This window comes from Humulus lupulus, chromosome 8, assembly GCF_963169125.1.
Source record: "Humulus lupulus chromosome 8, drHumLupu1.1, whole genome shotgun sequence".
NCBI lineage: Eukaryota > Viridiplantae > Streptophyta > Magnoliopsida > Rosales > Cannabaceae > Humulus > Humulus lupulus.
In genome coordinates this window covers 178,564,097-178,574,627 of record NC_084800.1, presented here as the reverse complement: position 1 = coordinate 178,574,627, position 10,531 = coordinate 178,564,097, and the positions used below count along the sequence as shown (strand labels likewise).

At 33.4% G+C, this 10,531-nt stretch overlaps 1 protein-coding gene across 1 annotated transcript; it reads right to left on the bottom strand.

Annotated features, from left to right (window-relative positions):
- Positions 1–5,326: 5,326 nt before the first annotated feature.
- LOC133798717 (uncharacterized protein At5g39865-like) lies at positions 5,327–6,557 on the bottom strand. The gene has a single exon (XM_062237170.1). It carries the CDS (start codon positions 6,287–6,289, stop codon positions 5,534–5,536), a length of 756 nt encoding a protein of 251 aa, XP_062093154.1. The 5' UTR covers positions 6,290–6,557; the 3' UTR covers positions 5,327–5,533.
- Between the last annotated feature and the right edge of the window lie 3,974 nt (positions 6,558–10,531).

The following is a 10,531-nucleotide window of genomic DNA, read 5'->3' as shown; positions in this document are numbered from 1 at the left end:
ATTATGTTTTTGCCTTATAAATAATGTTCATTAATTTATTTGTTATTTCATTAGATTGATTTACACTAAATGCTTTGAAATTATAATTTTGAAAAGTGAAGAAAAATCCTATCTTTTTAGAAGTAATTTGTGCTTAAAATTATAAATCTATTTGGAAAATGATAATTTGAATTATTTTAACTATCACTAAAACTTGGGAATCAATATACTAATAAATATTATTAAACTTACATTTTGTGGATTCTAGTATCTGAATAATCTTTTCTTTTAACACTTATTTTCAAATCATTATTGGTTTATTTTTATTCTCTTAAACATCTTTATTTTTCAATCTTTTGTTTTATGTTCATAACATTAAAACTCATCAATCTTTGGAGCTAGGTTAGAATTTATTACTTTTGATCAAAAATAGTTTTCTTTTTTTATTTTAGACAACTCCTTTGGGTTCGATCTCGTGCTTACACGAACACTATATTCCATATACGATTTGTGCACTTGCGAGTATAAATTTTTAAAACATACCTGTTTTGGGTCCATCACAACACGTGTTTAGTTAAGTGGGGAGGCTAAGCCTCTGTCTTAAGGCGGGCCGCGGCGCAAGGGCATGGGGCCACGTTGCTTAAGGGGTTTTTGGACCCTGAGAGGGTTTTGAGTGTAGGAACTCAACCTTAAGGGCTCGAGATCGATCCTACTACCATGTTTAGTGGAATTTGATGCCCCAGAGGCTAGGACTCGGTCCAGAAGCCTTTATTCACTCATTATTGACATGATTCTTTATCGTGGTTGTGACTAGGTCAACGCTAGGGGCTCGGATTAGGGATCAACTCAAGAGTCGTTCATCGGTAGCTTGCATTTAGACTAAAGGTAAGAAAACTGCACCCATAATATGATGTATATGATTAGGGCTTGGCCCGTATGCTGAATATAATCTTGATTTGGGTGTTGGCCTTGTAAATGCTCATGATTATGATTATGCCTGTGTATATCTGTTTAAACGTATTGTAATGCATTGTATCTGTATGTGTGATAAACATATTATGTGTTGTCTGCTGTGGCAAGAAAGCTTGGTTTATAAGCTGAGGACCTATTTTTGTATTTGGTTAAGGATCGACTTACTAGTCAAGGGCACACTTGATTTAAGGGGCTCGACTTATAAGTCGAGGATCTCCGAGGCTCGACTTATAAGTCGAGGGTCTTTGAGGCTCAGCTTATAAGTCGAGGATCTGCAAGACTCGGCTTATGAGTTGAGACCGGCATTATGCACATTGCACGCAGGCTGTTGTGGCTGGGCCACCTTAGGGGTGCACCAAGCACTTGACTAGCTCGGATGCCAAATAAATAAAAAGGGAGTGCAACATGCACTTGTGCAGCTCCATGGTTGTTGATTTGTGTTGTGTTTATGCTTTGTTCTAGTTATTACTGCTAAGTCGGCTATATTACTCAGTGAATTGTTGAATATGTTTTCTTGCTGAGTTTTTTGGCTCACGGGTGCTTTGTGGTGCAGGTAAGGGTAAGGAGAAGCTTGGCTAGGCATGAGTTGGAGAGCAATAGCAGTGACGTGTACATATGCAGTTCGCTCGACCACCATGGCTGAGAAGCTCAAGGAAGCTAGGGTTGGACCCAGTTTTTCCGCCTAGGTTGGCTTATTTTGTAACCTTGAAATTGTAACCGTCTTTTAAACTTGTATTTTGGGATCCCATGTAAAGACCAAAGTTTTTGTTTAATGAAAATGTTTATGACTTGACCAAAAATTTAAATACTTAACCCTTAGTGGCTTAATCACATGTTTAGTCCAAATGACTCGTTTAACGAGTCCAGCACTAATTTTAAACACAAATGGTAATAGACCCTAATTAGCAGGGCGTTACAGCTGATTTGGATTGGATGTTCGTTGGTGGTACTAAAAGATAGCAAGGATTCTTGATTGTTCTACAACTGGTAAATCCTTATCTTTTTCTTTCTCTTTGATTAATGTTTTGCATATTAATGGATCTGTTATTTAAATATATATATATTTTAAAATCTTTGGGCCCACCACACCTTGTTTTCCACTGCGCATATGGTAAACCAGTTACCAACATCTATGTCCTCAACCAGCTTCCGTATATCTCACCATACATTCAACTTTCCCTCTGGGGCATTTAAAACCCCCTCAACCAAGAAACAGAGACCGATCTTGTACACATCTTCGACAAACAGTGCAGGTTTTGAAAGCATTCTCCAGCTATGGGAGCTTTACTTTCTCAGCATAATTAAAATACTCATTTATCAATCGGTCAATGATCATAGGCTCATCCAACTCTGCTTGTGATAGTCCAGAACTGAAATTCTACCCCGTCATCAGAGCAAACTCTCACATGCCGAATCTACAAGCCTTCGAGCCCAAAAAGAAATGCACCTCATCTTCTTTTTTACTTGCTAGTTTCCTCAGTAATAGCTGATGCACCAAAACTCCTGAGATATTAAATTCTTAAGCCAAGAAGAATTGTTTGAAAGGGTATTCCTTAGCCCTTTTTATTAGCCCGAGCTCTACAGACCTATTCTTAATGGTATCAAAATGACTACCACCATGTGACTCGACCAGAAAAGTGATCACCAAACGGAATAAGCAACTTCGACATCTGCGTCGACACATGAAAATAGTTAGTGAGAAAACAAAAAGTTAAACGAAATCGGGCAAAATTGCCAAAATTTCATAGCAAAATTGAGTTCAAATATGTTATCGAGCCCTATCAAGCAACCATCAAGCTACAATATACCACAATCGAACAAATATCGAGATTATATTAGGGTTGTGCAAAAAATTTGCAACCCGCCCAAACCAACCTGAAAAAACCGACAAAAAATGCAACCTGAAAAACCTGACTTTTATTTCAAACCGCCCAATTACTATATTGGGCGGGTTAAATTTTTTGGCAACCTGCCCAATGTAACCCGACTCGCCCAATTCAGGATTTGTTTACTTTTTTTAATTTTATATTTATTTAATTATTAATTATACATATATAAAACAAAATTCAAATTAATTTTTTTTATATAAAAAAATCCTATATTTTAAAGTAACAATTATTTTAATTACAAATACAAACTAAAACTACAAAAAAAATTATTGAAAAATGATTTATTTTAGAAAAAAAAATTAAAAAAAGTTTCAGCGGTTTGGGCGGGTCAGGTTAACCCGCCCAAATCGATGGCCGGGTTGAACTTCAATTTTTTTTAATTGGGTAGGTTACGGGTTGAAAAGTATCAACCCGATTATAAGTTTGGATTTGTCAAAAATCCACCTAACCCGCCCAAACCGACCAATAAACACCCCTAGATTATATCGAGCTAACATCGAGAAAAATTAGAATCTGTCTTAATTAAGAACCATCGAGCATGTATCGAGCTCCCATCGAGCCCCATTATATCAATCCCATCGAGAAACCATTGAGCTTATATCGAGCCTAATCGATTACTATCGAGCTAACATCGAGCTTATATCGAGCCATCAAGTTGTAACATGTCATTCCTATCGAGCCACTATTAAACACTATCGAGCTTATTATTTTCCAAATACTGTCTTATTGTCGAGCTTGTATCAAGCTCTCATCAAACCCATCGAGCAATATCAGAAAACCCGGAACCTGAAATCGACTACCCACACTAGACATTCTCATATCATACCCAAAATTTCAAGTTAAAAATGCATTTCAGCTGACAAACAAATTTGGAATCAAGTTTTTACCTCCTCTGTCGTCTATGGGTCTCAGAGATATGTGGTTTCCTTCGCCGGGGAGATGATGCTCTCCAGTCGGCTTCCTTTGCCGACAATGCTTCAGTGTGGTAATGGGTCAGAGTGAAGGTGAGGGTTGCGTCCAAGCTGAGAGAGAGAGAGAGTCGGGTGAGGGTTGGGGATTTTTGGGGTTTTCTTCTTCGGGTCCAAGAGAGAGAGAGATGCAACAAAGAGAAAAAGTGGGAGATTTATGGAGGGAAACAAATGATAGGGGTATTTTGGGTAAGTGGGGGATGATTGACACTAAATTGAAAAGTGAATAGTGCATGGCATTTTGTTTTAATTGGGGTATACTATATTGCATAGAATAGAAATTGAAATTCCCCTATTAGTATTAATTATCATATTCATCTCCAAATTCCAAAATATATAAAAAAGACACATTTTAACAATTTTATAGACATTAAAAGCTTGACTTTAAATCCCTTGAAGACAAACCAAACCATGTAATTACCACACTTTAAAATCTAATTGCTATACAATGGCCTTACAACCAACTGAAATTAAATGCCAACAAGTCAAAAGTTGTTCTCAATGATAGTAATGTAATTGAACAAAAGGCCGAGGATTTTTATGATCAAATTCAAAAGTAGATTAATCTCACCAGCTGGCCAAAACAGAACAAATAAAAAACAGCAATGACTGGAATCCAATGAATAATGGCACATAAAACATGGATGTTGTAAAGCTGATAATAGAGATTAGAGAAGTGACCCAAGTTATATATCCTTGTTCCCTAACTAACCAATTAGTTCAAAAGGAAAAGATAAACACGAGAAGGCTTACAACTACAGTCTGCACTGTCTTTCTTTTCTTTCTATTTTGGATTTTTGTTGTTTGTCTTTACCAGAAAATGAAATATATGGAATCCTTGCCATTTCTTTCTCCTTTTTCCACCACACCTTTAACAATGTCCAATAAGACAAGAGCATACATTGTTTTTTCTTCCAAAATGGATATAATTACTTTTAGAACAAACAGTCTTGTTCCACACTACTCCAAATCTTTTTAACAAAGACAGAAGTTTACTGAGAGTCCAGCTAAATTTAAAGAACTTAGTGGGCCAAGCTTATAGATTATGATACAACAAATATCTAATTGTGGTTCCAAATCCAAACCAGTCTTTAAAAATATTATAAATTTAAATAAACAAAAGCATAAAATTAATGAATGGTTGGAGAACATATAATTTAAATAAAGTTTGAAAAAAGATGATTTCATTAAAAGTTGGGAGCTCAGATTTATCTTACATGACCATTCATATTCACATTTCGAGCTGCTCCATAATGTGGAACAAGAAAATCACAGTAACACCAAAGTAATCCATAGTCATAAAGGAAACCAAATATAGTTTTCAAGGACACTATAAGATCAAATTAATCTCAGTCTTCTGCAGTAACTACAAAATCAAGTATTTACACCAACACATTCTTTTTAAACTAGACTCTCCGACCTATACAATATTTGGAGATCAAGAAAAACTACACTAATTTCTGTGTAGGAAGGACTCAATCTCCTAGAGCAGACTAGATTACCATAATAGACCACATATAGAGTCAAGAACAGCAGTTCACTTCAGGGCAATGGAATTAATAAACTTACTATTGTTACACACTAGTCTACAAGCATCTCTTATAATACTCCATATACAATAGTCATTACAAAGCTAAATATTTACATTACTATCATAATAATGGCCAAAATGGAAAAAAGAAGAGACGATGCTTAGTTTGATTGAGCTTACTGCATATTCTACATTCAAGAGGAAGAGCAATGAGGGCATCGAATCAAGCCATTCTCATTACACTCCAAGCATCTACTGAGCAACCCTTGATCTTCATCAAACACTTTCCTACTGCCACTGCAATTCCAGCACGGCACAAACCTCACATCCGCACAGCTCTCGCACACAAACCCAGCTTCTCGAACCCGAAAACCCTTAAGAGTCTCGGCCAATTCGCCGCTTTCGAAGAGTTGTTTGATCACGTCAGCGCCACCAATGTAGTTCCCTCTTATGAAAACCTGAGGCAAATTGGGCTTCCTCTTCAGAACAGTCTGCAACTCTTTCCTGTAGGCCGAGTCCATCGACACGTCTCGCTCGTCGACCCAGAGACGGAACCCTCCGAAGATCATCCGCACGGCGTAACAGTCGTCGTAAGTCCTTCGAACTCCTCTTAAGCTGGTCAAGTAAACCACTATCCGATCCTCGGTTCCCGGCAAGCGAGGTGTCGTTTTGTCTTCTTCATTGTCGTCTGGGGTCCGGGAGGAGGACGGCGTCGTTTTGATGGCTTCCAAGATGGTTTTGAGTTTCTTGACCCTTGGTTCGACGACGGAGGTGAAGAGTTTCTTCAAGGAGCTGGTGCGGTTGAGGTAAGGCTTCTTCTGAGCTGTGGTTGTTGTTGTTGAAGATGACGATGATGAGTAATGATGACGAGACATGGTCAGGGAACGAATGAAGAAAGAGGGTCTTGATGAGTTTTCCGGGACTTCGAGGATTTTCCCGGAATCTGCCATGGACTCAGATGAGGAAAAAACAAGAGTGAATTGGAGAGAATGGGAAGGTTGACGATGTTTGTATTCAATTGGGTTGGAACATGAGAGGAGACAGAGAAGTGTTTGGTTGAAGAGTTGTTACGTTTTTATGTGTAACACGAAGGAAGTGATGACGTCAGCGTCGGACTCCAGCGGAGATGTCTTATTTTGAATTCGTGGGCAACACGCGGCTTGCTAGTTTGACCTTCCATTATTATTATTATTCAGTCCCTCTCAGGTCCTTCAGGGTAAGGTTCAGTTTTCTTTGCCGATTATCCAAATTTTATAGAGTAAGTATTTGTTTCACATTTGATTTTGACTTGCAATGATTGGTTGTGTGAACCGGTTGGAAAGTTGTTGGTAATATGAGTATAAGAAGTAGGGGCAAAAAATTAATTCTTTGTCCAAAAATATGTACAGTTGAAGACTTAATCATAAACTTAATATGAATTTGAGAGATATTTACGATTTTGGTAACGTAAGCATTGTGCTTCCGTCAAGTGATTTATATGTTATGTTGAGTGAGACGCAACAATAACCATAAAAGTAAAACTGATATATATTTTGTAGTTGTTGATTGAGCTTATAATGATTGGGAGGCACGAGTCTTTTCATGATGATGATGATGATAATGGAATTGATTAAGAGTTTGACATGTTGTTGAGGAAAGTTCTGCATTTGGGGTCGATTTTGAGATATTTGAATCAGTATTTTTTTAGAGTCACCTTACATGATGTGCTAAAAGTTGTTGTGAATGGTGTTGAGGAGTACAAGAAAGAAGTGGATAAGATTGGAACACTTTTGCAAATCTGAAGATGCAGATAAGATTGGAACACTTTTGCAATCTGAAGATGCAGAAGAGGAACAGTTGATGTTGAGATTCTGTAATGTCAAATATCATGTGTAAACATTTGTTGTAATGAACTTTTTTGAGTTATGATATTTCTTTGAGTGTTATTCTTTGGTTTAGTTTTGGAAGTTGCTTGACAATACCCACATGACACAGTAGTATTAGAAAATAACAGAGTTCAAGATATAAGAAGAGAGATACTTATGTACATTGTTCTCAAGAGTGATATATATAAAAAGCTGAATTGTAAACAATATATAGGACTCTGTATAATAATAATAATAATAATAAGTTTTTGTTCTAGACTTTGAGCACACAGAACCAGACAGTGCTACCAAAATTTAAGTCTTTCTGCTATTATGAATCTTGACTTGTATTTATCAGGTCAATCATGTATACTGTCTATGGAGATTGTTTCAGTTAGTTAAGTCCTCACCAACTCAGTATATTGTACACCTAGACATTTTATCAAACAACATGAAACGACAAAAATTACCAAGTTCAATCGAAATCCCCACTACTCCAAACAAACAAATCTAGCCTGAATTCGCCAGGGAGAAGAATGGACTAAATGGGAGGGAATTTTCCTTCCAAACAGTTATTATTTGGGTTCGGAGAGACTTTTTCTTTTGAAAGGAGAAGAATGGCTTAAACGGCCTAAAACACCAATAAAAAAAAATGTGACCGGTTACTAAGGGGTGACTAAGAGCATAATGATACTTTGACCCCAATAAACTCAGCAACTAAATTTGACCATCCATTTTCCAAAACAATAAATCCAAATGCTCAAAATCAACACAAGACTAAGTCTTTCAAAACAAATCAAGAGTTGAAAGAATTTCCCTATTATTATTATTATTATTATTATTATTATTATTATTATTATTAGTAGTAGTAGTATAGTCAGATACAACACAACGTTGCAGCAATAACTTTATATTATATATTCTTATTCTATTTCAATGTTAACTAATTTCTACGTATAAGCACATATCTACTTCCCCTAAAAAAAATATCTACTTTTACAAATAATTTCAGTAATGTCTTTATTTTTTAATGATGGTACTTATCACATTTCAATAGCGATTACAAATCAAACTACAAATCTAGAGAAATATTTTTAAACATTAGATAATACACAGTTTACAACACTAATGATCAACTTTAAACTACTTAATTGTTTGGACCACTTTTCTTCTAGTCTAATAACTGTTTGCAGTATCGTCAATCTACGAAAGAAGAGCTGAATATTACCATCAAGAGGATAGAAACTACGCCAACCTCCACGGCTAAAATATAACATAAAAAACGTGCTCATAATATCATATATATTTATACAAGGGGAGAATGGAACCCTAACCTTAGGTTAACAAGGGCCAAATAATATCTGTAATTATATTGGGGATTTTTCAAAAATATGGCTTTTTAGCCATCAATGTGCAAAAATATGGGAGTTTAACTTTCTTTAATTTGTATGGGAAAATTTAATTAAGAAAACTTAGTTTATGGGAAAACTAATCCCATATTGGAAATCAAAATTAATCAAAACAAATGAGCAAAATGAGGGTACTATTTTTATTCATTTATTTATTTTTTTTCTTTCATTTGTACTGTTTTGTTTTTTTTTTTCATATTTTTTTTTCATTTTATTTTTTCTTCATTTTTGTATTTATTATTTTCTTCTTTAATTTTTTTTTCTTTTTTCACACATATGAGCTTTTTTTTCTTCTTCTATTTTTTTTCATTTTTTTCTACTAATTTTTTCATTCATATTTTTTTTCTTTTCATTTTTCCATTATTTTTCTTCTTCTTCTTTTCATTCTTATTTATTCATCTATTTTTTTTTTCATTCATCATTTCTTTTGTTTTTTTTTCATATTTTTTTTTCATTTTTGTACTTATTCTTTTCTCATTCTATTTCTTTTTTTTTTCTTTTTTTTCACACATATTATTTAACATTACATAATTATTCTACTATTTTTTTTTATTTATTATCTTTTATTATTGTAATTTTTTTTATAGTTTTTCCACTATATGTAAAAAAAAAATCAAATCAATTTTTTCAGCATTTTCTTTTCACTGTAACACTTATAGGAATACCAAAATTTGGAAAGAAAACTAATAAAAATCTAAAAACGTGAATGGGTAACTGGTTACCTTCACATTCTTTGTGTGTATATTTATGAGGGTAACTGGTTACTTTCACGTTCTGGTGTGTGTATATTTATGGTTTCTTTATGGTAACTAGTTACTTATGTTACTAAAATCATAGTTACATATTCTTCATTTTTTAATGAAGTGTTCTTTCATTTTTTTCCTTCAAATTTGATGTTTCTTTTCATATTTAATATAAGTAACTCGTCACACCTCTTAGGTAACTGGTTACATCTCTTATGGCAGAAAGTTACCCATCTCATAATAACTGGTTACCCCTCCTGGTGCATGTTATTTAACCTAGCTCTAAGATTTTTTTTTAAGATCAATCAAGTAACTGGTTACCCTACCCAGAATTTGAAAAAAAAAAGTGTACAACCTAAAAAAAAGGAAAAAAAATATTTACAATAAATAAACACAATTCATATTACAAAAAAAAAATTTGCAAAACAACCATGGAAAAATTTAATATAAAAATAGTTATATAAAATTAATATAAAAAAATAATCAAATAAGCTAAAAAAAATAATTAAATTAAAAACATACCCTTCCAAATTCATAAAACTTGATTAAGAGTGAAAATATGGCATAAACAAACTTTTATTACAAAAATATGGGAAACTAAACCCATAAAAGTGAAATTAAAATAAAAAAGCCATAGATTAACTTTTCTTGAAAAAAAGCCATATTTTTGCACAATCTATTAAAATTCCCATATAATATGTAATTTTCACAATTATATTTGAATATGGAGTGAAACTTCTATATAGTTATAGTTTTGGACCAAATCAATTTTTCTGATCAAATTATTATTATTATTTTGTCAAAAAAAAAAAAAGTGAAAATTACATATTATATGGGAATTTTAATAGATTGTGCAAAAATATGGCTTTTTTTCAAGAAAAGTTAATCTATGGCTTTTTTATTTTAATTTCACTTTTATGGGTTTAGTTTCCCATATTTTTGTAATAAAAGTTTGTTTATGCCATATTTTCACTCTTAATCAAGTTTTATGAATTTGGAAGGGTATGTTTTTAATTTAATTATTTTTTTTAGCTTATTTGATTATTTTTTTATATTAATTTTATATAACTATTTTTATATTAAATTTTTCCATGGTTGTTTTGCAAATTTTTTTTTTGTAATATGAATTGTGTTTATTTATTGTAAATATTTTTTTTCCTTTTTTTTAGGTTGTACATTTTTTTTTTCAAATTCTG